This window comes from Bos grunniens, chromosome 14 (genome assembly GCF_055505025.1).
Source record: "Bos grunniens cultivar Pamir isolate PY7600 chromosome 14, Bosgru_T2T1.0, whole genome shotgun sequence".
In the NCBI taxonomy this organism is placed as follows: Eukaryota; Metazoa; Chordata; class Mammalia; order Artiodactyla; family Bovidae; genus Bos; species Bos grunniens.
Window position 1 is genome coordinate 9,191,139 of NC_141178.1, and position 27,954 is coordinate 9,219,092.

The following is a 27,954-nucleotide window of genomic DNA, read 5'->3' on the forward strand; positions in this document are numbered from 1 at the left end:
GATGAGCATACCAAAGGACGCATGTATCCTGTCTCCTGTTCTCTTTCAGGGCATATGGGTCAGCACATACATATTCACAATATGTTTTGCTGCCAATGTTGGGCTGCTGTTTGGTGTTGTGTGTACCACAGCTATCGTGATTGGTCGCTTCCCAAGGTAAGATATTATTTAAATGCTGTATATTCTGACACAGCAGCAAATATATGGTGTTGTCAGGTACTTTTATTTCTGTGGAATAGATAGTATTATAATCTCATGTTTTTAGATTTAGAGCTAGAAAGAGAATATTTTTATCTACATGTGATATATAACAATGTTGGTCTTAATGGAGAAGAAATGGCCTTAATGGAGGAGAAGTATTTTGTTATAGCTGTAAAATAGAATATATAAAATCTATTAAAGTGAATAAATTAGCATCATTGCCATATACTGCATTAGAGTTACTTTTTTTTTTTATTAAGGGAATGTTTATAGTATCTAATGAGACACAAACCATATAGCAATGTAATCATTTGAAAAGTTAAATAACCTCAATAAATTTAACTTTTCTGAAGTTGTATTAATTTACCTACTTTTTCTACATAGCTTATTAAAAAGTACATTCTTTTTGTTTTTTACTAAACATCTATAAAGCCCTTCCATATTTTGATTATTTTTCTGTTTTCTCAATGTTCACCATTTGATAAAGCTTCTACTCACATCTCATCCTTCTTTTGAAATTCTTTGTAAAATAATATATTCTTAAAAATTAAAGTTTTATCTCTATAGATTCAATCTTTATAGAGTCTATCAGTTCAGATCAGTTCAGTCACTCAGTGACGTCTGACTCTTTGCAGCCCCGTGGAATCCAGCATGCCAGGCCTCCCTGTCCATCACCATCTCTCGGAGTTTACTCAAATGCATGTCCATTGAGTCAGTGATGCCATCCAAACATCTCATCCTCTCTTGTCCCCTTTTTCTCTTCCTTCAATCTTTCCCAGCATCAGGGTCTTTTCAAATGAGTCAGTTCTTTGCATCAGGTGGACAAAATATTGGAGTTTCAGCTTCAGCATTAGTCCTTCCAAAGAATATTCAGGACTGATTTCCTTTAGGATGGACTGGTTGGATCTCCTTGCAGTCCAAGGGACTCACAAGAGTCTTCTCCAACACCACAGTTCAAAAGCATCAATTCTTCAGCACTCAGCTTTCTTTATGGTCCAACTCTCACATCTACACATGACTACTGGAAAAACCATAGCTTTGACTAGATGGACCTTTGTCAGAAAAGTAATGTCTCTGCTTTTTAATATGCTGTCTAGGTTGGTCATAACTTTTCTTCCAAAGTGTAAGCATCTTTTAATTTCATGGCTGTAGTCACCATCTACAGTGATTTTGGAGCCCAATAAAAGAAAGTCTTTTATGGTTTCCATTGTTTCCCCATCTATTTGCCATGAAGTGATGGGACCAGGTGCCATGATCTTAGTTTTTTGAATGTTGAGTTTTAAGTCAACTTTTTCACTCTCCTCTTTCACTTCATCAAGAGGCTCTTTAGTTCCTCTTCACTTTCTGCCATAATGGTGGTGTTATCTGTATATCTGAGATTATTGATGTTTCTCCTGGCAATCTTGATTCCAGCTTTTGCTTCATCCAGCCCGACATTTCACATGACGTACTCTGCATATAAGTTAAATAAGCAGGATGACAGTATGCAGCCTTGGTGTACTCCTTTCCCAATTTGGAGCCAGTCCTTTGTTCCATGTCCAGTTCTAACTGTTGCTTCTTGACCTGCATACAAGACAGACGAGTCATAGTGAAGAGTTCTGACAAAATGTGGTCCGCTGGAGAAGAGAATGGCAAACCACTTCCATATTCTTGCCTTGAGAACCCCATGAACAGTATGAAAAGGCAAAAAGATATGATAGTGAAAGATGAACTCCCCAGGTCAGTAGATGCCTAATATGCTACTGGAAAAGAGTGGAGAAATAACTCCAAAAAGAATGAAGAGACGAAGCCAAAGTGAAAACAATGCCCGATTGTGGATGTGACTGATGATGGAAGTAAAGTCTGATGCTGTAAAGAGCAATATTGCATAGGAACCTGGATGTATGTCCATGAATCAAGGCAAATTGGAAGTGGTCAAACAAGAGAAGGCAAAAGTGAACATTGACATTTTAGGAATCTGTGAACTAAAATGGACTGGAATGGGCGATTTTAATTCAGATGACCATTATATCTACTACTGCTGGGAAGAATCCCTTAGGAGAAATGGAGTAGCCCTCATAGTCAACAAAAGAGTCTGAAATTCAGTACTTGGGTGCAATCTCAAAAATTACAGAATGATCTCTGTTTGTTTCCAAGGCAAACCATTCAATATCATAGTAATCCAAGTCTATGCCCCAACAACCAGTGCCGAAGAAGCTGAAGTTGAACAGTTCTATGAAGGTGTAGGAGACCTAATACCAAAAGAGATGTCCTTTCATCATAAGGGACTGGAATGCAAAAGTAGGAAGTCAAGAAACACCTGGAGTAACAGGCAAGTTTGGCTTTGGAGTACAAAATGAAGCAGGGCAAAGGCTAACAGAGCTTTGCCAAGAGAATGCATTGGTCATAGCAAACACCCTCTTCTAACAACACAAGAGATGATTCTACACATGGATATCACCAGATGGGCAATACCAAAATCAGATTGATTATATTCTTTGCAGCTGAAGATGGAGAAGCTCTATACTGTCAGCAAAAACAAGACTGGGAGCTGACTGTGGCTCAGATCATGAACTCCTTATAGAGTCTCTCTCTACCCCCCCCCATATATATATATATATATACATATATATACATATATATATATATGCACATTGTTATCTGATCCTATCTTGTTATTGATTCCCTTTTTACTTCCTGTATTTTACATAAGATTTCTGAAAAACCATATGCTTCCTAGCCTTTTCCCTTATTCCTCACTCTTTTTTGTCAATTTACCTCCTATGCCTTAAAGATATGATAGCTGGGAGTCCAGGTGAGATAAATTACATTTTAAAAATCTCAGTTTAGATGTCTGTGCTGTTATTTTCGGAGAAGGCAATGGCACCCTACTTCAGTACTCTTGCCTGGAAAATCCCATGGACAGAGGAGCCTGGTAGGCTGCAGTCCATGGGGTCGCAAGAGTCGGACACGACTGAGCGACTTCACTTTCCCTTTTCACTTTCATGAATTGGAGAAGGAAATGGCAACCCACTCCAGTGTTCTTGCCTGGACAATCCCAGGGATGGGGGAGCCTGGTGGGCTGCCGTCTATGGGATTGCACAGAGTCGGACACGACTGAAGCAACTTAGCAGCAGCAGCAGCAGCAGCTGTTACTTTATTTCTGAGGATCCCACAGAGATACACATTTACCAGTGTCTTATGAACAGTTGGGATGTAGCATGGAAACCACTCTGGATACTTTCTAATTGTTATAATAAAGTGACTCATCCTTTTTAGTTTGTTGTGGTTAATGTAGTAACTTGGAAATTATATATTTTATATATGCTTTCATTCTAGAGCAAAGACTCTGAGTACAAAAAATATGAAAGAGATGGAGTTTAAAGTGAAGACAGAAATGGATGATGTAAGTTTCCTTTTCCTTTGTGTAATTAATAATTTTTGTAGGTCAGATAGTTTCAAGGTATAAGAAGCAGATAAGTTACTAATTTTACAATGATAATTCTGTTTTTGATTAGTTTGAACTTTTAAAAGTATATCTGACCACTACATATATGGCAGTCAACATGCAACAAATCAGTAGAACAACAACAGAAATCTTGTATCAGCATTCAAATAAGAGAATAACATGGCACATAAAAATACAGTAGAATCATGGTCCAGATTAGTTGGGGTATTTGGAAACCTGTTTTCCATTTGATGTGTCTGTTAGTTTGTGTGTGTATCACTTAGTCGTGTTTGACTCTTTGCGACCTCATGGACTATAGCCCACCAGACTCCTCTGTCCATGGAATTCTCCGAGAATACTGGAGTGATTTGAAATTTCCTTCTCCAGGTGATTTTCCTGACCCAGGGGTCTCCTGCATTGCAGGCAGATTCTTTACCATCTGAGCTATAGGGAAGTCCCAACTATTAGTTTAGTTTGACATATAACAGTCAAACTAAACTAATAGTTTATTCCAAATTAAATGATGGCAGAAAATGGGGAATGGGAAAGGGAATAAAGAAAAGTGGGATCATGGTATTTGTTAACACAGTCAATGAATCTTATTATCAGCAGAGTGTAATTAATGACTCTAGGCTTGGTTTCTTGCACAGTGGACACCTTTTTAAGGAAATAACTTATATAAATTATCCCACCCTCAGGTGGCGCTAGTGGTAAAGAACTCACCTGCCCAGACAGGAGACGTAAGAGACGCAGGTTCGATCCCTGGGTCTGAGATTCCCTGGAGGAGGGCATGGCAACCCAATCCAGTATTCTTCCCTGAGGAATCCCATGGACAGAGGAGCCTGGCTGGCTACAGTCCATAGGGTTGCACCGAGTCAGACACGACTGAAGTGATTTGGCAGGCACGCGCGCAGTCCATGTCTAGGCAGGCCAGTTGCGTTTGAATTCCAGCTTCTTGTTCTGAAGGACGACACAAGTTTAAAAGGTGAAGAAAGAAAATGTTGACTGAGATTCTTGTCAGTTAAAAAAATTGGCCTTACTTTGAAACTGCCTTGTGATGTTTGACTAACCTTTTTTATCTTTATTTTTCATTTTTACTTGTTTTAATACCTCATGATTGTCCTCAGAACAGACAGAACTAAACTCCTACCAGAAGGATCAGTGTCAGGGTATTTCTGAGTAGACTGGAAGTAAAAAGTAAGCAACAGGAGTCCTTCTCTGACCCCCAGGGAAATGGCTTGTGTTTTTAACAAGTATGGAAAGATTTGCTTCATAGAAAGCCATCAGAGTTCAAAGACTTTGAAGGTGTCCCAGACTCAAGTTTTCCACCAATGTTACCTTTCTTTCTTTCCTGTCCCTTTTTTTTCTTCCTTTAAAATTTTCAGGTGCCAAGTCCCAGACTGACTCAGGCCTCTGTGTATCCACCCCACACATGCAGCTGTGTACCATAGCCTTGACATTCTTAGCTTTGAAGCAGCTAAGAGTCTGTCCCTCTCCCTCTCCTTCTTTAGGTGAAAGAATCTGGAAGGTCTCTTTCCACTCAGGGACTTCAGCTCTATTGAGAATTTCTTTTCTGGCCCAACTCCATTCTTTAATAAATGCCTATCTTTAAAAAGCATACTAACTCAAAACATACTGGTGCAATCATATGGTGAGATTAACGAGACAATCTAAGATGCAGGGGCTTTGTCATAACTAAACACCACAGGCCGAATGTTTGATTTTGTCTTGTAAGAGATTTCCTCTTTATTAAAAGTTCCTTGGGTAACATAAAGGTTTTTATTTTCTTGAATTGTTTAGTTGTGGCAAATCTCCTCACTTTCTAGAGCTTAAACAGTTGTGTAGCTATAGAAACTTTTTGAGATTATCCGGTTTAAAAATGTACCTGCTTTAGCTCTCATGATTCCAGTAGGGGAAGGAGGAGGAGGCAACGAGCAGAGCCGTTGTGGGTGATGGGGGGGCGGCTGTGGTTTCTGCAAGGCTGCAGCACCGTCTCTGCGCTGCTGGGACGGGAAAGGAAGTGAGGATCCCGGCGGAGCCAGCGGCAGTGCTGCTGCGGGAGGGCGGGCATCGGAAGGCGATGGAGGATCTGGATGAACAGCACTGACAGCATCATCCAATGGCTGCTCCAAGCGAGAGGGTCCAAGCCTGGCGAGAACGTCCAGCTACAGGGGCAGGAAATCAGAGGACTGTGATTGTTAAAGTCCCGAGAGAGCTTTCTCAGTCAGCCTACTGTCCTACACCGTTCAAAATATGAGGTGATATCCGTGGGCAATCCTATATGATTTGCTGTGACTTTCTGAGTACAGTGGTTTCCCTCCAAAAGCAATTACTTGTTTCTTGGGGACTATGTGAACAAGGGAAAGCAGTCATTGGACACTCTCTGCCTCTTACTGGCTTACAAAATCAAATATCTCTAGATTGTTTTCTTCTCGGAGGAAACCACGAATGTGACGGTATTAGTAGAATTTAGGGATTTTATGATGAATTAAAAGAAGATATAACATTGAAGTAGGGAAAACGTTCACAGACTACTTTACCTGTTTATGGATAGTAGTCATCCTGGATGAGAAAATATTCTGCTGTCACGGAGGTTTATCACCAGATCTCCAATCTATGGAGTGGATTTGGTGAATTATGCAGCCAATCGGTGACCCAGAACAAGATTGTCTTTGTGATCTTTTGTGGTCTGACCCAGATAAGGATGTTTTTGGCTGGGGTTTGAAAATGACAGGGGGTCGTGCTTTGCACTTGGTGCGGAAGTGGTTGCAAATTTCTCCATAAGCGTGATTTGGATCTTGTATGTAGAGCCCATCGGGTGGCTGACAATGCATAGACGTTTTCTGCAGACAGTTGGTCACTCTGTTTTCTGCATTCAGTTATTGTGGAGAGCTTGACAAAGCCGGTGCCATGATGAGTATGGATGCGACTCTAATGTGTTCTCTTCAGATTTTACAGCCTGCAGAGAAAAAGAAGTCAAGTGCCCCGAGACATGAAATACCTCCAAGGGCTATGATCACAAAGCAAGCAAAGCAATAAATGTCATTTTGACACTGCCTAGTCGGGGCTTGTAACATATATAGCTTTTATTTTTAAAGCTGTAATGTGTATAGGTCAGCGTACTTAAATAAGGTTTGTGGGCCCCGTTCCAGTTTTTACTTTATCAGTAGTATTTGTTGATTTTAACAGCAAATAAAAGATTCCCCGCTGTCAAGGAAAGATGTGTTATTTTGTTGAGTTCTCTGTTCCTTTTGCAAACAATTTTAATGGTAGTGCTAAAGCTGTACACCCCAGGACAGTTTATCCTGACTAAGGGGTGAGTGTACAATTGAGCTTTCTTTAAATTTGGTACAGCTCATGAATAATGTAAATACCCATTTTCTTTAGGATATAAAGAGAGATCTAGGATGCTCAGTGTGTGCATGTTATTGTCATAAAACTCATACTGTTGGATACAAAACACTGTGAACCTTTTGTTTGCTTGCTCCAAAGAAATTGCTCTTTTTCTTGTCTTGTCATGTACAAACTAGTTTTTAGAGTTATCAAAATTAAGAGTAACTTTCAACCTTGCCAGCATCACTTGTATGTATATTTAATTAAAGTACACTTTCCCCTGTGATACACTTAAATGACAATTAAAGCCATTATTTTAAATGTTTGTGATTCTTTCCTAAAACCAAAGATTCTGTTGAAATATATATGGACACTCTCCTTAGTACAAGGTGACATGATTGTGTATCCCTGCTGCCTTCTTGGGGATCCAAAAATAGGTTTTTAAGTTTGAATAGCAATTAATAACATAGGCCTGTTTACACTACTAATGATTAAAGTTAATAACATTTTGTAGTATTTTCAGTCTATTCATTAAGTAATCTTTTTACAATTACATCAGGACTGAACCTGTCCATTCAGAAAGCTTCAAAATTGTAAAAACAATACTGTTCTATATGTGTGACTGATTATGCTTTCTTTGGCCTACATTCTTTATTCTGTGATGAAGTTGAAGCTTGTAAGTCAAAACAAAGCAACTAACTTACTATGCACCAGTTTCTACAGAACTCACAGTATCTATGACTTTTTAAAACTAATATCTGTTTTAAAAAAGGGAATGCAGTTTCACCAGATGACCATGTACAATACCATGTGGGAAAAATGAATTCAGAATTATTTAATGATGAACTTGTTAAAAAAAATTACCTACTTTAAAAAACAAGGAAGCTAAGAGAGGTTAAATGAATAATCCAAATTCACATTATCTATTATTTTCCTATCTTTCTCTCTCTTGTCTGTATGTGTCTGTAAATAAATCAGCTTTATTTAGTTGGTAAGGAATTATCATTTCATAGAGCTCCCGTTTCTCTCAGTTTCTAAGATAGACCACTGCTCCAAAGGTCAGGGTGCTGTGCTATGCTTAGTCGCTCAGTCGTGTCTGACTCTTTGTGACCCCATGGACTGTAGCCCGCCAGGTTCCTCTGTCCATGGGGATTCTCCAGGCAAGAATACTGGAGTGGTTTGCCATGCCCTCCTCCAAGGGATCTTCCCAACCCAGGGACTGAACCCAGATCACCTGCATTGCAAGTGGATTCTTTACCATCTGAGACACCAGGGAAGCCCAAGGTCATGGCAAAGATGGTATTGCCAGGAAGACCTGGGCAAATGGCTGCAGCAGACAAATTTTGTATTGAAATTTTTCCTTCTCCATTTCTTCATGTCTTGTCTACATCCTGGCAATCCATAATCTAGGCCTGCCCAAAGTGAAATTACCTTCCTGATAATACCTGTTGGTTTCTTTCTCCCAATTAGAACTATCAGTCACTTGTAAGGTGACTTCCAGGCAAAGGAAGGCTACATCAATATGAGGTAAATGATTGACAGTTGACCTTTCAGGCCATATTTTCATTTTAAAAGCTATGGGATGGCTAGGTAAAGGAATTTTAAATATCTGGATTGAGTGGAAGAGGTACTTTTAGGAGGATAAGTCTTTCTGATACTCTTTTGATAGTCTTTTGCCTCCCCAAAACTCAGTAGGAATAAGGGGTATTTTCTGAAAGTCTACAGACTTATCTAATGGTTGCTAATGTTTCTTAGTAAAGAAGTACATATTTTCCTTGAGACATATGGTAGTATATTTAATCCTCCAAAATTTTTTAATAATGAAAACATCAGCAAAGAAATTGTCAATCATGATTGAGTGACATTTGTACTTACAGGGTTTCAATTCATTGTAGGATTTATTTCATTCAGAACTCTGAATCTATTCGTTTGTTTCCTCTAAAAGGAAAGCCTGCAGCAGGTGAAAATTATCTCAATAAACAACCCGCTTGTTTTTCTGAATGCAAAGAAGTTCCATAATGATATAATGAACATAATCCAAAAAGAAAATATTGGAAACCAACCACTTGATGAAATCAGAAAGGTAAGGTCAACTCTTTTGATTATATTATGCTACAGGTAATCCTATATCTTGATACCCCAAAAAGGAATCATGTATATATAATACATTATAAAAATGTTTAGAGGCCTCTTCCCTCAGTAAAATCTTATATTATGTTATAATTTTTATTTGGTTTGTAGTTAGTCTTTAGGTAATCACTCTTGTTCATTCATTTGTTCATTTACTCATTAATTCAGCAAATGTCTAAAGGACATATGTGTTGTGCTATTCTGTGCTTAGTCGCTCAGTTGTGTCTGACTCTTTGTGACCCCAGGGTCCTCTGTCCATGGACTTCTCTAGGCAAGAATACTGGTGTGGGTTGCCATGCCCACCTCCAGGAGACCTTCCCAACCCAGGGATCGAACCCACGTCTCCCACATTTCAGGCAGATTCTTTACCAGCTGAGCTATCAGGGAAGCCTATGTACTAGGTGCTATAACCCTGGGAGGAATAAATAAGACAATTCACTTAAAGGATATTTTTACCAAGAGAAAGAAGAGTTAGGTCTACCTCCAAAAGAGAATATAGTAGATGACTCAAAGAGGTATAAACTGTGGGCCTCATTATGATAACATTGTCTTAAATTGCCATCATTTTTTATCTCCACAAATTATCTCAGTTAATAGAGATAACAAATAAAATGTGCATGAGAAAGAGCTATGCGTAATCATTTGAATCTTTAAGGCCTCTGCAATGTTAAAAGCGTGGACTTTGGAGCTAAACTGCCTGGGTAAGCTACTTAAAAGCTATTAGACCTTCAGTTCAGTTCAGTTGCTCAGTTGTCTCTGACTCTTTGTGACCCCATGAACTGCAGCACGCCAGGCCTCCCTGTCCATCACCAACTCCCGGAGTTTACTCAGACTCATCTCCATTGAGTTGGTGATGCCATCCAACCATCTCATCCTCTGTCGCCCCTTCTCCTCCTGCCCTCAATCTTTCCCAGCATTAGGGTCTTCTCAAATGAGTCAGCTCTTCGCATCAGGTGGCCAAAGTATTAGACCTTAACCAAAGTATTTAATCTTTTCTATTTAAGTTTCCTAATCAGTACTATCAACAATAAAATAAGTTAATATATACAAAGAAGTTAGATAGTTCCTGGCCTACTTAATACTCTAAAATCTTAGCTAGTATTACTAGTTTGACTGAGTGCAAATAATATCCTCTCAATGAAGAGTTTCTTGACTGTTGTAGATCACAAAGTTCTCTTCTTTCTCTTGTATCCTTGAGCATATACTATCTCTGTCAGTCAGATGCATAGGAGACCCTGGTCCTCCCATTTCTGGTATCTCAGGAACTAACTCCACATTCCTGTCTCTGAAGCTTTATGTGTCTACCCCTGGGCCTCATGCTGATCCACACTACAGAGACTCTAGATATAAGATCAGATATGAAATTTGCTGGGCACAGTTCACAATGAAAGTGTGAAGTTCTTTGTTCAACAGTTGTTAGGAATTTCAAAATGGTGTCAACATAGCATTAATTCAAATGAGAGACCCTTCTAAGCTTGAGGTCTTATGTGACTGCACAGAACTCTAGCCCACAAAACTGGCCCTGCCTGTGTATCTCCAGTCCTTCTTACCACTCACTGAGCTCTTTTAGATGTCACTTTCATCAGAATATTAGGAGCCACCACCTGTGATTTTGGGTTGAAAAGAATTTGCTCTTATGCTAAAGGGGGAGATATATACCTAATTGTTCAAGTTGTATTAATATATTAGGCCTGTTTTTTTATCACAAAGCCATTCTAGACCTGTATATGAGACAGGTATGTTCTTGTGGCTGACTTTAAGCTCATAACCACCATGTATAACAGCATTATGGGAAAATCTGTCTAGAGCTTCATGTAACCTAATTAACTACAATTAACTAATTAATTACAAGAAGTTTGTGGTCTTGTTTTTCCAAAATGTAAACTTACTTCTTGAAATAATATACTAAATTGTGGGCTTTATCATTGCTAGTAGAGTACCTGACATGGCAATTCTTATTACTAGTTATTTATCAATAGTTGATAGTCTCTTCCTTATTTTCCTGCAAGATTAAGGTTGCTCCAACCTGTTTTCAGAAATTGCAAAATGACATGTGTTTACCTTTAGTATATTGTTACCTTAGAAACAAATCTCACTAACACAGTCTTTTGTGAGAAGTTTCCACATAAATGATTTTACCCACTTGGGATTTCAGAAAATTGAGTCTAAAAATCAAACAAGGTTCATTGAATTTAGGTTATTAGTAGATGAAGGCACTCAAAAGGATTCTTCAACTCAGAACTTATGATGGTGAGGAAGAATTTGTTGAAACTGTGTTCCACTATAATGATAATGATGCAAATATTGTATGTATATTTGTATGTTGTGAGTTTTAAAGGAACACCAAGGATTCAGATGGCAATCTGAAAGCCCTGCTCTCAGAGGAACCTGGGATAAACCTTTATTTGGAATGGTTAAAAGGATAGTCTTGAGCTTGAGTGCTCTTTGGGGCATTTCGTATTATTCTTGTCAGACGCTGTCAAGGACATCTACTTGTCTTGAGGACTATGCACTTACTCCAAGTTCCATCTTAAGAGGGAGATGTCTGCAGCCATTAATCGCTGCTGCAGTTTTGCCTCCCTTTATCAGGCTGCACATAACAGTCCACAGTTGTGCCTTCAACTGGAGTGCTCTGCCAGGGCCTCGATTTTGTCTTCTCTGACAGCTGTGTTTTCAACAGATGGTGGTGATGGAAGGACATTTAAAACACTTCAGATCAGGAAGATTCACATCCCATTCAAAACACGAATTGAAAAAGGATCCTCTGTTAGGTTATATAATGATATACTTTTATATTGCTATACTTCCTATATGCTCAGTTGTGTCCAACTCTTTGAGACCCCATGGACTATAGCCTACCAGGCTCCTCTGTCCACAGGTTTTCCCAGGCAAGAATACTGGAGCAGGATGCCATTTCCTACTCCAGGGGTTCTTTTCGACCCAGGATTGAACCCGCGTGTCTTGTGTCTCTTGCACTGGCCGGCGGATTCTTTACCACTGAGCCTCTATATCACCATTAAATATCTCCCTGAATACAGAAGCTTAGAAGGATCTCAGGCTGCTAGTGTTTGATGGATTTGTGCTTATTATTATATAGAGCTACAGGTATTCACTATTCATTACTATTTTGTGCTCTCACCTTGCAAGAGAAGTTTCAATCTACCATTTATCTAAAATTTTCTTTTGCTCAGGCAAGGTGTTTTTCAAAACTAGACTTTGTTTTTGAAACAGTGTTTTAGATTTACAGAAAAATTGAGTAGTTAGTATAGAGAGTTCCTATATATAGAGAGAGTCCCTATATATACCCCACATTACAGTTTCCTCTATTATTAACATCTTGCATTAGTGTGACATATTTATTATAATCAATCAGCCAATATGGATACATTATCATTAAGAAGAGTCCGTGCTTTATCTGGGCTTCTCAGGTGGTGCTAGTGGTAAAGAACCCACCTACCAGTGCAGGAGACTTAAGAGATGTGGGTTCGATCTTTGGGTCAGGAAGATCCCCTGGAGGAGAGCATGACAACCCACTCCAGTATTCTTGCCTGGAGAATCCCATGGACAGAGGAGCCTGGCGAGCTATGGTCCATAGGGTGGCGTAGAGTCGGACAGGACTGAAGCGATTTAGCACACATGCTTTATTTAGATTTACTTAGTTCTACCTGATACCCTTTCTCTGTTCTAGAATTCCATCTGGTATATCACGTTACATTTAGTTGTCTTGTCTCCTTAGTCTCCTCGTGACTGTGACAGTTTCTTAGGCTTTCCCTTTATTGAATGGTCTTGACAATTTTGAGTAGTACTGGTCAGATATTTTGTAGAATGCCCCTCTGTTGGAATTATGTCTTATTTTTCTTGTGATAGCACTGGGAATATGGGGTTTTTTTAGGAAGAAAACTATAGAGGTGAAGTGCCATTTTCATCACATTTGTATCAAGGGTACATAATATCAGCACTATTTCTCACTGTAGATATTAATCTCGATCTTCTGGATGAAGTAGTATTTGTCAGGTTTCTCCCCTATAAAATTACTTTATCTCCCCTTTTGCATGCTGTGCTCTTCGAAAGCGAGTCACTGTGTGCAGCTTGTATTTAGGGAATGTGAAGTCATGCTCCACCTTCTTGAGGGTGGAGTATTTGTATAAATAATTTGAAATTCTTCTGCAGAAGAGGTTTCAGACAAGGCATTTTTAAGAGGAGAAAAAGGAAACTCACACTCATTGGCTGTGTTTCAGGGGCTCGTCTCTTTACCTGGGTACTTGTCGTCAGCCCCATGATGTAACTGACTTTATCTGAATGTTACAAAAAGAAAAAAAGATTGAGACTTAGAAATGTAAAATAACCTGGGGAAAATTATTTGGTAACTGTCAGAATCAAACTTAAAATATATAAGCTGTGCCACTGGGTGCAGTACCAGTGGCTTCCCGGGTAGCGCTAGTAGTAAAGAACACGCCTGCCAGTGCAGGAGACCTAAGAGACACGGGTTCGATCCCTGGATAGGGTTTGATCCCTGGGTTGGGAAGATCCCTTGGAGAAGGGCATTGCAACCCACTCAAGTATTGTTGCCTGGAGAACCCCATGGACAGAGGAGCCTGGTGGGCTACAGTCCATGGGGTCGCAAAGAGTTGGACATGACTGAGCGACTAACACACGCACACACAGTGGGTATTAAGAAGGGAAATTAATATTCTATGGTCACCCTCCAAGATGAAAACTGATTTAATGGGAAAGTAGTATAATGTAGCAGTTTGGAGCAAGAGGTACAGCGTTGAAAGACATGAACTTAGGTTTTAACTCAATTCCTGCTAGCTTTATGACTTTGGTCAAATTGTTTAACCATTTCCATCATTAGAAGTCTTCCACATTTAAAATTTTTCTGACTTTCATATGGAAAATGATATCAGTAACTTCATAGGATTATTCTGAGAATTAAATGATTAATGTAAAGTTCTTAGTATATAGTAAGTACTCAAGTAATAACAATTGCTATCATCATGAACAGTAATAACAATAAGACATTTTTGAGAAATATATAGCATGTTTTAATTTTAAAGGCATCAATTATTTTTAATTTCAAAAAAATTTAATTGTAGGATATAAAGTAATTTTCATTCTCCAGCATTTCCATAAACTGGAATTTTTTTCTAGGACATTTTCATGAAGCTTCAGGTGAACAGCTAATTTTTTAAAAAATTATTTATTTTTATTGAAGTATAGTTTATTTACAATGGTTTGTTAGTTTCAGGTGTACAGCATAGTGATTCAGTTACATATACATCTTTTTTTCCTGATTCTTTTCCCTTATAAGTTATTGCAAAACATTGAGTATAGTTCCCAGTTCTATGCAGTATGTCCTTGTCGCTTATCTATTTTATATATAGTAGTGTGTGAGTGACTGAACTGAACTGAACTGAGTGTGTGTTTGTTAATTGCAAACTCCTAATTTATCCCTCCCCACCCTTTTCCCATTGGTAACTATAAATTTGTTTTCTATGTCTGTGAGTCTGTTTCTGTTTTGTATGTAAGTTCCTTTCTATCATTTTTTTGATTGGATTCCCCGTGTAAGTGATATTATATGATATTTATCTTTCTCTGTCTGGCTTACTTCATATTACTCAGCCATAAAAATTACAATAATGCCATTTATAGCAACATGCATGGACCTCATACTAAATGAATAGCTGACTTTTGTAAAATATGAAATATACATTTGGTGGCTCTCTCTTTGAGTGCTGTGCTAATGAGGTTAATTTCTGATTGGATACATACATGAAAAACACATGTAAATGTTCACTTCCTGATGAAAAAACATCAAAACAATCTTGCAGAAAATGTTCTGAAAAAGAGAGTCTGACTTGACAAATTATCAACTGAGCTAACATAAACTTAGAGCTAACTTATTATTTCCGTTTGTTGTATTTATCATTCTGAAAAAAAAGCTAGAGAAAATAATTATTGGAGACTATTTTTTTTGTTGTTATTGTGGAGAAAAGAATGATGTTCTTTTTTAGGGACAGAAATGAGTTTTTATAATGTTATTCACCTTCTTATGTGTTTTTATTTCAGTATGAACAAAGCACATTGGTCAGTTCTCTGAGTGGCGTTTGCAATGGTGAGTTAGCGTACAGGACATCTAAGAGTTCTGACTTGACTACAGAACAGAAGATGAAACCTTTGCCTTCTCCTTGTGGCCTCCTGCCTCTGTTCCCCTTCCTCTCTCCTCGTCTGCTTCTGCCTCCACTTTCCTCCCTGCTTCTCGCCTGTTCTGTCCACTTGGCTGTTTCCCTCCCTTCCTCTTCCTCTCCTCTGCTCCTACTCTGTCCTCCCCATTCCTCCTTCTCTTCTTTGTCTTCCTCCTCACACTCCTAACTTATTTTAGAGATTAAGTTCAGATGTGTCAGCCTACAAAGGATGAAAGTATAAAAATTTATTATGAGGCATTACGAATACCTGAAACACTTAAATTAATGGTATTTTTTAAAATGGAAGGAAATACAATGTCCATCGATCAGAATACACAACGTTGAAAAGATGTCAATTCTCAAATTTTGTTATAGATATAAACTGAGTCACAATTAAAATTCTGATAGGACGTTTTAATGGCAGTTGATAAAATCATTTTAAATTTTGTACAAAACTCAAATGGCCAAGAATAGGCACAGCTGTTGAACTATATGAACAAGTCCCTTGATCAATTAATACTTATGTATGTATAAATGTATTATAAAGCCCTAATAATCAGTGCAGTGTGCTACTGGTTCAGAGATAAATGAACAGGTCAACAGGACAGAGCAGAGAACACAAAAGTGAGGAAAAGCTCACGTATATTGGTGTTTTACTTGTGACAAATGTGGCACTGCAGAGCAGTGAGCAAAAGACTGTCATTAATATACAATGATGAGACAATCACACACCCATGATAAATGGAATTAGACCTTCATCCTATCCCATCCCATCCCATCCCCCAAGTCAGTACCAGCTCAAAGTCCTAAGAGTGGTAGACAAACTATAAATTTAAAAGAAAATATAGGAGAATATGTACAAGAAATGTTAAACATTATCCTTAAACTTCACTAGATTATGAAGAGTTTTGTTTACCAAATGTCATCATATGAAGCATGAAAAGATAAGCCAGAGTAAAAGAAGATAGACGTAATTTATAAAATGGAGAAAGAATTGTACTCCCTAACATATGAAGGAGTAAAAATGGCAGATGACCTGTTAGAAAACTGCACAAGAGATATGAACAGGCATTCCACAAAAAAAGACATTTTCAAATTTACTAATGAGCATATGCAGATATGCTTACTTAAACTCACCGATGTTATTCATAATACTTGAGGAAATATAGATTAACTTTGCAATAAATAACACAATATATGTGATTGATAGTTTTTTAAAATCTGACAGTACCAAGTATTGGTGAGGATATAGAGCAACAGAAAGTCTTTTGCAATGGTGGGAGTGTAAACTGTAGAAACTACCTTGGAAAACAGTTTGGTAATATCATCTAAAGTTGAAGATACACGAGATACACAAACCGGCAGTTCCACACCCAGTTTACATTTTAACAAGTTACATAAACAAGAATGTTCAAACAGTATTGTTTTTAACTATCCAAACCTGGAAACAGTTCATATAAAAAAAAAAAAGTTAGCTGGTATGTATAAGTATGGAATATTTATACATTTGAATTTTTAGTTGATATATTTATTATATGGTACACATATATAATAATGAAAACTAGATGAGTCATAAATGTAACTGGGCCAAAATGAAAAGGCAAAGGAAAACATAAAATTCAAATTCTATTATATAAGCTTAAAAAAAAGAAAGCAGGAAAAGCTGACATACTGATTTTGGCTCTTCTAAAGACAGTAGTAAAGGAGCCTCTTAATATCTGCACCTGGAAACATATACAAGATTGTTCATAGTAACTGTTTATAATCCTCCCAAATGCAGGAAAATTAATACTTTTTAGAAGTACAGTGGATAAAAGAACATGTGGAACATTTATATATAAATATATATTATAGTATCTGTCATATTACTTTAAAGTACTCTAAATAAATGTATAAATATAGAATAGGATAAAATAAATATCATATAAATGTACAAATTAATTCCATGGCCCGCATCAACAGGATAGCAGTCAGATGCTAGCTTCTCTGGTCTTTTCTGATTTCTCATGACAAATTCACTTTCTTCTGCTTTGTGCTCTGAAAGGATGCTTATATGATCCTGGTATTGCACTCATTTAATGGTTGTTTTTTGCAAGTCTTTCTCTTCTGCTAGCCTGAAAAGTTTACAAGGGCATTCTCACCTCTGCATCCCTAGATCAGGCCCACTTTGCAGAGAGCAATAGCTGATCGACATGGTCACCCTTGCTGTGTCCCTGGGAAACCTTTGGTACCCAGTTACCCTTTTATAGTAGTTAGGACTGGTTGACTAGAATGTTTTCCTGGTATCCTCCTTCTCTCTCTTCTGACACTCCAGAGTATCCTGAGTTCCCCTACCTCTCTCTCTTGTTCAGGAACAGCATCCAGCTGTCACTTCCCTGTGCTTTAAATGCTCAGGTTTCTTTTATTGCTCATGTTCTTGATTTCCTCTCAAAGTTTAAATAGTAAAACCTATAATTCTTGGTTTTGTTGTGTTTACATTTTCACTTCTGTTACTCTGATTTTGTCCTTAACCGTATTCAAGATGGATTAGTATGACTTTCCTATTTTTTTTCTGCTATGAGACAGTCTTGGTCTTACTCCATAAGTAGAGAACATCCAGTTTCCTGTGATTACAGAAGATAAAATTAATTGATCAAGGCACTTCCTCCTATGAGCCAAAGTAACCTGAGAATCTTCTAAACAGGGAGCTGTAATAAGCTCTTACAAATGGCTGGTGTTGACTGGGAGTTGGGGATGAACAGGGAAGCCTGGCATGCTGCAGTCTATGGGGTCGCAAAGAGCCTGACGTGGCTGAGCAACTGGACTGAACTGAACTGACACACAAGCTGAGATGCAGTTGCCATCCTAGCTTTATTCCATTCTGTGATGACAGACTAATCCTAAAAGAAAACAAAAAACTTCTTATGCATTAGTGATCTCTTCAGAGCATCAAGTGCCCAGTCCTCAGTCTGATACCTAAAACCCTTCCGTATCTTCTTAAACTGATTTCCCTTTTACTACACATTGCACAAGTTCTCTATACCAGTCAGATGAATCAGTTTTCATGGCTCCTACACCTAATTTAATCATTCTTGGATCTAATTCTTTAAAAAAATTTTATTTATTTTAATTGGAGGTTAATTACTTTACAATATTGTGGTGGTTTTCGCCATACATTGACATAAATCAGCCATGGGTGTACATGGGTCCCCCCTTCCCAAACCCCCCTCCCACCTCTTTCCCCATCCCATCCCTCTGGGTTGTCCCAGTGAACCTGGATTTAAATTCTTTATTCATATTCTCCCTTCTAGAACCATCTACTTGTTTGCCAATCCAAATATTACACTTTCTTCAAGGTTTAATAGAGAAGAAAAGTAAGTCAAAGGGACGTATTCTTTGGCAAACTCACTAGGTAGAAAAGGAAGTCAACCAGATCCATGGAGGCAAGTATACAATGAAGTGCCGCTTAGCATTCAGTTCCTTCAGCTGTAAAATGGAAATTTGGTAACATGGAGAGACTACCACATGCCTCACTCCATCACATATCACTTTATATACTAATAAAATTGTTTTATTCATGCACATTTTCCTAATTATATTTTTAAGGGAAGAGATGCATTTTTAATGTCCATGCATTATCCTTCATTGTCCAGTGAACACTTGGTCAGTGAATGAAAATTAACACTGCTGATATTTGTATAGCACTTCCAAGTTTTCAAAGGATATTCTTCTAAATGGATGAAATAGATAAATGGTAATTATCATTTTCAAATAGGTAATAGGATACTCTTAGTTTTACTGATGAAGAAATTGAGGCCCACTCTTGCTTTCTGAGGGGGTCTGTATGCTGCTTATTGAATGTGTATCTCTCTAACTAAACTTCAGTTCACTTCAGTTCAGTTGCTCAGTCATGTCCGACTCTTTGCGACCCCAGGAATTGCACCATGCCAGGCCTCCCTGTCCGTCAACAACTCCCGGAGTTCACCCAGACTTATGTTCATTGAGATGGTGATGCCATCCAGCCATCTCATCCTCTGTCGTCCCCTTCTCTTCCTGCCCCTAACCCCTCCCAGCATCAGGGTCTTTTCCAATGAGTCAACTCTTCGCATGAGGTGGCCAAAGTACTGCAGTTTCAGCTTTAGCATCATTCCTTCCAAAGAACACCCAGGACTGATATCCTTTAGAATGGACTGGTTGGATCTCCTTGCAGTCCAAGGGACCTTCAAGAGTCTTCTCCAACACCACAGTTCAAAAGCATCAATTCTTCGGCGCTCAGCTTTCTTCATAGTCCAACTCTCACATCCATACATGACCACTGGAAAAAACCATAGCCTTGACTAGACAGACCTTTGTTGGCAAAGTAATGTCTCTGCTTTTGAATATGCTGTCTAGGTTGGTCATAACTGCTTTCCAAGGAGTGAGCGTCTTTTAATTACATGGCTGCAGTCACCATCTGCTGTGATTTTGGAGCCCCCCAAAATAAAGTCTGACACTGTTTCCACTCTTTCCCCATCTATTTGCCATGAAGTGATGGGACCGGATGCCATGATCTTCGTTTTCTGAATGTTGAGCTTTAAGCCAACTTTTTCACTCTCCACTTTCACTTTCATCAAGAGGCTTTTGAGTTCCTCTTCACTTTCTGCCATAAGGGTGGTGTCAACTACATATCTGAGGTTATTGATATTTCTCCCGGCAATCTTGATTCCAGCTTGTGCCTCTTCCAGCCCAGAATTTCTCATGATGTACTCTGCATAGAAGTTAAATAAGCAGGGTGACAATATACAGCCTTGACATACTCCTTTTCCTATTTGGAACCAGTCTGTTGTTCCATATCCAGTTCTAACCGTTGCTTCCTGACCTGCATATAGGTTTCTCAAGAGGCAGATCAGGTGGTCTGGTATTCCCATCTCTTTCAGAATTTTCCACAGTTTGTTGTGATCCACACAGTCAAAGGCTTTGGCATAGTCAATAAAGCAGAAATAGATGTTTTTCTGGAACTCTCTTGCTTTTTCTATGATCCAGTGGATGTTGGCAATTTGATCTCTGGTTTCTCTGCCATTTCTAAATCCAGCTTGAACATCTGGAAGTTCACGGTTCACAGCTTGGAGAATTTTGAGCATTACTTTACTAGCGTGTGAGATGAGTGCAATTGTGCAATAGTTTGAGCATTCTTTGGCATTGCCTTTCTTTGGGATTGGAATGAAAACTGACCTTTTACAGTCCTGTGGCCACTGCTGAGTTTTCGAAATTTGCTGGCATATTGAGTGCAGCACTTTCACAGCATCATCTTTCAGGATTTGAAATAGCTCAACTGAAATTCCACCACCTCCACTAGCTTTGTTAGTGGTGATGCTTCCTAAGGCCCACTTGACTTCACATTCCAGGATGTCTGGCTCTAGGTCAGTGATCACACCATCATGATTATCTTGGTCATGAAGATCTTTTTTGTACAGTTCTGTGTATTCTTGCCACCTCTTCTTAATATCTTCTGCTTCTGTTAGGTCCATACCATTTCTGTCCTTTATCGAGCCCATCTTTGCATGAAATGTTCCCTTGGTATCTCTAATTTTCTTCAAGAGATCTCTATTCTTTCCCATTCTATTTTTTTCCTCTATTTCTTTGCACTGATCGCTGAGGAAGGGTTTCTTATCTCTCCTTGGTATTCTTTGGAACTCTGCATTCAGATGCTTATATCTTTCCTTTTCTCCTTTGCTTTTTACTTCTCTTCTTTTCACAGCTATTTGTAAGGCCTCCCCAGACAGCCATTTTGCTTTTTTGCATTTCTTTTCCATGCAGATGGTCTTGATCCCTGTCTCCTGTACAATGTCACGAACCTCATTCCATAGTTCATCAGGCCCTCTATCTATCAGATCTAGTCCCTTAAATCTATTTCTCACTTCCACTGTATAATCATAAGGGATTTGATTTAGGTCATGACTGCAGCCATGAAATTAAAAGACACTTACTCCTTGGAAAGCAGTTATGACCAACCTAGATAGCATATTCAAAAGCAGAGACATTACTTTGCCAAAAAAGATTCGTCTAGTCAAGGCTTTGGTTTTTCCTGTGGTCATGTATGGATGTGAGAGTTGGACTGTGAAGAAGGCTGAGCACTGAAGAACTGATGCTTTTGAACTGTGGTGCTGGAGAAGACTCTTGAGAGTCCCTTGGACTGCAAGGAGATCCAACCAGTCCATCCTAAAGGAGATCAGCCCTGGGATTTCTTTGGAAGGAATGATGCTAAAGCTGAAACTGCAGTACTTTGGCCACCTCATGCAAAGAGTTAACTCATTGGAAAAGCCTCTGATGCTGGGAGGGATTGGGGGCAAGAGGAGAAGGGGGCCACAGAGGATGAGATGGCTGGATGGCATCACTGACTCGATGGACGTGAGTCTGGGTGAACTCTGGGAGTTGGTGATGGACAGGGAGGCCTGGTGTGCTGTGATTCATGGGGTTGCAAAGAGTCAGACATAACTGAGTGACTGAACTGAACTGAACTGAACCTGAATGGTCAGTGGTTTTCCCCACTTTCTTCAATTTAAGTCTGAATTTGGCAATTAGGAGTTGATGAACTGAGCCACAGTCAGCCTCCAGTCTTGTTTTTGCTGACCATAAAGAGCTTCTCCATCTTTGGCTGCAAAGAATATAAACAATCTGATTTCAATGTTGACCATCTGGTGATGTCCATGTGTAGAGTCTTCTCTTGTGTTGTTTGAAGAGGGTGTTTGCTATGACCAGTGCATTCTCTTGGCAAAACTCTATTAGCGTTTGCCCTACTTCATTCTGTATTCCAAGGCCAAATTTGCCTGTTACCCCAGGTGTTTCTTGACTTCCTACTTTTTCATTCCAGTCCCCTATAATGAAAAGGACTTCTTTTTTGGGTGTTAGTTCTAAAAGATCTTGTAGGTCTTCATAGAACCGTTTAACTTCAGCTTCTTCAGTGTTGCTGGTTGGGGCATAGACTTGGATTACTGTGATATTGAATGGTTTGCCTTCGAAATGAACAGAGATCATTCTGTCATTTTTGAGATTGCATCCAAGTACTGCATATCAGACTTTTGTTGACTAGGATGGCTACTCCATTTCTTCTAAGGGATTCCTGCCCACAGTAGTAGATATAATGGTCATCTGAGTTAAATTCACCCATTCCAGTCCATTTCAGTTCGCTGATTCCTAGAATGTGGACATTCACTCTTGCCGTCTCCTGGTTGACCACTTCCAATTTGCCTTGATTCATGGACCTAAGATTCCAGGTTCCTGTGCAGTATTGCTCTTTACAGCGTCGGACCTTGCTTCTGTCACCAGTCACATCCACAACTGGGTATTGTTTTTGCTTTGGCTCCATCCCTTCATTCTTTCTGGAGTTATTTCTCCACTGATCTCCAGTAGTATATTGGGCACCTACTGACCTGGAGAGTTCCTCTTTCAGTATCCTATCATTTTGCCTTTTCATACTGTTCATGGGGTTCTCAAGGCAAGAATACTGAAGTGGTTTGCCATTCCCTTCTCCAGTGGACCACATTCTATCAGACCTCTCCACCATGACCCGCCCATCTTGGGTGGCCCATAGGGCATGGCTTAGTTTCACTGAGTTAGACAAGGCTGTGATCCATGTAATTAGATTGACTAGTTTTCTGTGATTATGGTTTCAGGATTCTTATCTCAGGATTCTTAATTTAATCAAGTCTGCAACATTCCTTTGGCCATGTAAGGCAACATATTCCACAGGTTCTAGGGGTTAAGCTGTGGACATCACTGGGGGCCATTTTTCTTCTACAATATCAGGTCTTTCCTGTACCTCCTGAGCGCTTTCTGCATAATTTTCCAGCCTTGGTAACACTTCAGATTACTAGTGCAACTGACTGGTTTCTCAGTTTACTTGTGAGTCTACTGAGAGTAGGGACCATTATCTCTCTTGTCCATCATTCTACTTGTATTTCTTAGGACAGCACTTAGAGTAAGCACACGCCACATGTATATTAACCAATTGCTTGAATGAATGAATAAAAGAGATAATGTACACAATAATATGTACACATGTTTTCCAAAGATAGTGTTTTGGTTTGTTCTAAATATTTCTGATTCCTTATTTTCTTTAGAAGTTAGAGATATAAATCTGTTTCTCAATAATTACTTGATATCAACAGAAAACGCCTTCTTTTAAAGAATTATGAGCAATTCACAAACTGCCAGAAACTTTTTGAAGTATAAAAAAGCACTCCTAAATTATGCATCTATGAATACTTTTTAATTAAACAAGTTAATGAATATTCCACAGGGGAGAGCTGGCTTGCACAGTCTGGAGTTAATCATCCACCCACACCTGATGGTTAATTTCTTTCTTTATTTTTCTTTGATTTTTGTAGATAAAGCTCATCATTTACCACATCCCCCATGAGTATATATTAGTTATCCCCTTTGCAGATGCTCCAAACTTACCTCATTTTGCTTATGGCATATTAGCTGTTCATTCAGTTTTCTACAACAGTATGAATTTTATTGCACTGACTGATTTACTCAGAAGCTTAGAACACAAGTGTATATTAATAGTCATAGAATCAGCACAATGACAGAACTGAGAGGATAGTATATAAAAGAAAACTTCACTTATTTTTGGAAAGATTTCAGAAATGTCCATTGTATTTAAATTTTCACTTGAGGGAATTGGTAACTTTGCCATTAACAATGTCTTTTTTATTTACAAAAAAAAAAAAAAAAAGATGAACTGCTTCTCTTAAAAAAAAAAAGCTTACTTACATTATTATCCACAACTACATGGCACAATTCTTTTATTTCTTTTGGACAGTCTGAAAATGTGCATCCATTTTGGTTAAAGGAACACAAAAGAGGAACCTCAGGTGTAAAAATGAAGGACAAAGCAAGCACATTCTGAAACAAAAGAAAAAGTTTTGTTTCACTTTTGATTAAACCCAAACATTTTTAGTTAGCAATCTATCATCACTTAAATTATGAAACAACTACAGGAAAATATAGAGAACGGCAAGTATAATTTATAAGTGAAATAAATAGGATAGGAAAGAAAAAAAACACCTTTGTTAAATAATTTTCTGTATCCATTTACCACCATTTCCTAGTCATTTAGGTTAGTGATCAATCTCTCTAAATAATATGCATAGTTTTTTCACTGGATTATTAAGTTCAGATTGACAAGTAAAATTGCTTATGAACTAGTAGTGACTTTCTGAAGCACTGAATTGATAGAAATTCTAGGGTCTTCTTTGAACTGACTGGGAAAAAGTACCGTGATTGATTAGCCATGTTTGGCTTGTTAAAGAATAGGGATGATAGAATGCATGTCGTAAATTTAGTTGCAGATAATAATTTATGTATCTCCTTCATGAAAAGCAATTATAAATAAAATAGTTGTTAATTTTTTCTGGATTATATTGAGTATATATTGAATTATATTCAGTTTTACCAATGACAATTATGTTTTCTAGTAAATGAAGAATAAGGCTTGAAGTGAAGTCGCTTAGTCGTGTCTGACTCTTTGCAACCCCATGGACTGCAGCCTACCAGGCTCCTCCATCCATGGGATTTTTCCAGGCAAGAGTACTGGAGTGGGTTGTCATTTCCTTCTCCAGGGGATCTTCCCAACCCAGGGATCGAACCCAGGTCTCCCACATTGTAAGCAGACGCTTAACCATCTGAAAGATAAGGCTTAAAGATCTCAAAGAATTCATAATTTAATTTGGGTGGATTAGATATTAATGATAACTTTTTCTACATAAATTTTTGGACTAGGAATTTTAGATTTAGCTTTTTTGTATGTACTGTACTATAAAAGACTATAAGGAGATGGAAAAAAAGACTTCATTAATTTTTTTATCAAATTACATCATCACTGTCATTTGAAGATCTATTGCTAAATATGTCAGAGGTGTAAGTCATTTATTTAATCCAAGCTATTGAATTTTTTAAAAATTACTGATTATTTTCCTGGTGTTTAGTAAGAGTTACATAATGATTTACATAATGATGTGTTGGTAAATCCAAAAAGCTCTTGGAGTGGAGACTATGGCATGGGGTGGTAGAGAAGTGTGATTTGTTGCACTTGCCAATTTCCACGGTGTAAATATTTTCAAGCTACCACCATGCTCTCATTAAATGTGGAGCTTGAAAAAATATGTACACAGTTGACATGCTGAAAAGATGTCAAAATAGCTGGACTGAGTTGTCTTCGAAAAAATCATATATGTTTTATTTTCTAAAACAGATATATTCAGAAGTATTGCATAGAAACTCTTCAAATTTTGAACTCCATGGTACATTGCAAATGATTAGTCTTACTAAAGCTTTTTACATCTAACTTTGTAAGGATACATCTAATCCATTATATATATTTTATGCATATATGCCATGTGGATTATTGAACTTTTGTAGGAAAGCTTATCTGATATTCAATTGTTAAAGATTCTTATACTCTGAAAATTCAACAAAATGTTTCCAAATTGGATAAAACATGTTTATGAATCATAAAAAATTTGCAAGGAAGTACATATCACAGACAAATAATGAGCCAAATGTCTCAGCAAATCTTTTAATATTTCTTTAGTCATTCTTCTTCTGTAGCTCTAAATAAAATGAAATAAAAGTATTTCTAAACTAATTAATGTAGTGCCAACCTATTTATATATGTTTGTGTGTGTCTATCTGTGAGACTAGGAAATAAAAGGAATAAATACCAATCAATGTTCCACTGTTTGTCCTTACCTAGGATTCATATTTTTATTTTTCCTGCAATCTTAAACCCACTCTCCAATCTCTGATAATAGCAATGACATATTATATCTGAGGCTGTAAATAAGAGCCCTTCTGTAGTAATGTTAGGTCCTATTTTTAGGCAAATATTGAATGATAATGATTACTACTGAGTGGTCAGTGGATGAGCTAAGTTGTGGTCACTTTTCATTTGGCTTGAAGTTCTAATTTACCATTTTGAGCCAATGGTAGCAGAGCCTGAATCTATACGTACCTTCATAGCTCCTTCTCACAGGAGAAAAAGAGAAACAGAGGGCACCACTGGAGTACCTGGCATATGGTACTACATTTATGAAAACACACTTTTTAATTCATTTGGCTGTGCTGGGTCTTGGTTGCGGCACACGGGATCTTAGATCTTTGTTGCAGCATGTGGGATCTTTGGTTGTGGCGGCGAACTTCTGGTCGTAGCATGTGAACCCTTAGTTGCGGCATGTGGGACTAGCTCCCTGACCAGAGATCAAACCTGGACCCCTGCATTGGGAGCATGGTGTCCTAGCCACTGGACCAACCAGGTTAGTCCCCCTAGTCAAATAAAAAATATTGATTGAATGGGACAGGAAAATTGTGAGATCTTAAACTGTCATCTACTTTTGGATAGGCTATTAAATTCAAAGCTACTTTTGCATGAAGCCTTCCCTGGTTGCTCCAGAAGGACATCTTATTGTAAATTTCCATTGTCTTTCATTTTTAATCATATGCCATTTACCAATATTATCCTTGGCACTCAAGTTATGTAGTAATAATTACCTGAGATAATATTGGAATAATCAAAAGTCAGAGTTCAAAAATAATTAGTAGCCAACTGAAAATGTAAAATTAAAAGTGTTTGGAATTGATTTTGTTAAACATTCCCTGAGCCATCCAGGGATTCCCTGGTGCCTCAGATGGTAAAGCGTCTACCCGCAACACGGGAGACCCCGGTTTGATCTCTGGGTTGGGAAGATCCCCTGGAGAAGGAAATGGCAACCCATTCCAGTACTCTTGCCTAGAAAATTCCATGGATGGAGGAGCCTGGTGGGCTACAGTCCATGGGGTCACAAAGAGTTGGACATGACTGAGTGATTTCACTTTGTTAAAACATTAGGCCACTGTTGATCTTCCCAATGTTCAACAAAGTCAATAGTGAAAATCTCTAAGAATTCTCTCTGATTCAGCTCTGTTCCTCTTACAGAAGAAGCTACCCAGCCCTGCCTGAATCCAAAGTGTTCTTTAGTCCTGGATTGCAGTGGATTGACCTTTTCCGACTATACTGGAGTCTCCATGCTTGTTGAGGTATTTGTGCAGCTTGTGTTTGGACTGATTCTTTCCCTTCTCTTTAGGAACAGTGTTTTTACGGACTCTTTCTCACCTCTGAGGTCATGACCCTGCTCATCTCACCCATTCTCCCCAAAAGACATAGACTTTGTGCCTCCCGCTACAGTAGATTTCTTTTCAGGAGATTTCATGAAGTTTCTAGCTATGCGTGTATCAGGAGGATGTAAGGGGAGTAGAGTAGGTATTCACGTGGTGCATGAGTTTTTACATTTTCAGTTAACTACTAATTATTTTTGAACTCTGACTTTCGATTATCCCAATATTATCTGAGAATATGTATTTGAGATGTAGGGGGCATAGTACATGCTGGGCAGTCAACTCCTAGGCTTCCAGAAAGAAGGAGAAAAGCCCCTTCCATGAGCAAGTGCCCTGAAGTTGGCAAGATATGGTCTTTCATATCATGGATGGGTACAGTCTGACCTGAAACCATTCCTGGCCTGAATTATTGAGAAACCACCTCACAGGCAGGGACAGGTGGAGCTTTGGAAGCTCAGAGGAGAGCACAGCAACAGGTGTGTGGAAGGCAAAGTAGAGAGATTTCAGCACAAAAATCGGCACTGACCAACGTTTCCCAGCCTGAGATGCTTGACTGCATGGCTG

At 38.4% G+C, this 27,954-nt stretch overlaps 1 protein-coding gene and 1 pseudogene across 15 annotated transcripts in view; both read left to right on the forward strand.

The window, feature by feature from the left end:
• Nucleotides 1–27,954, forward strand: part of SLC26A7 (solute carrier family 26 member 7) — a 184,819-nt gene that overhangs the window by 135,738 nt on the left and 21,127 nt on the right. For 12 of the 15 annotated variants that reach the window (XR_015140475.1, XM_086335892.1, XM_086335891.1 and 9 more), the window contains 5 exons: nucleotides 50–156; nucleotides 3,520–3,586; nucleotides 8,907–9,044; nucleotides 15,161–15,206; nucleotides 27,212–27,312. Coding sequence is in view for 14 of the 15 variants with exons in the window: in XM_086335892.1 (XP_086192018.1) it covers nucleotides 50–156; nucleotides 3,520–3,586; nucleotides 8,907–9,044; nucleotides 15,161–15,206; nucleotides 27,212–27,312 (459 nt within the window). In the remaining variant the exon portion in view is untranslated. Of the gene's footprint in view, nucleotides 1–49; nucleotides 157–3,519; nucleotides 3,587–8,431; nucleotides 8,489–8,906; nucleotides 9,045–15,160; nucleotides 15,207–27,211; nucleotides 27,313–27,954 lie in introns of those variants that run through there. The other 3 variants (XM_086335902.1, XM_086335903.1, XM_086335901.1) reach the window with 2 other exon arrangements.
• LOC147359022 (serine/threonine-protein phosphatase PP1-gamma catalytic subunit A pseudogene) lies at nucleotides 5,576–6,807 on the forward strand (annotated as a pseudogene).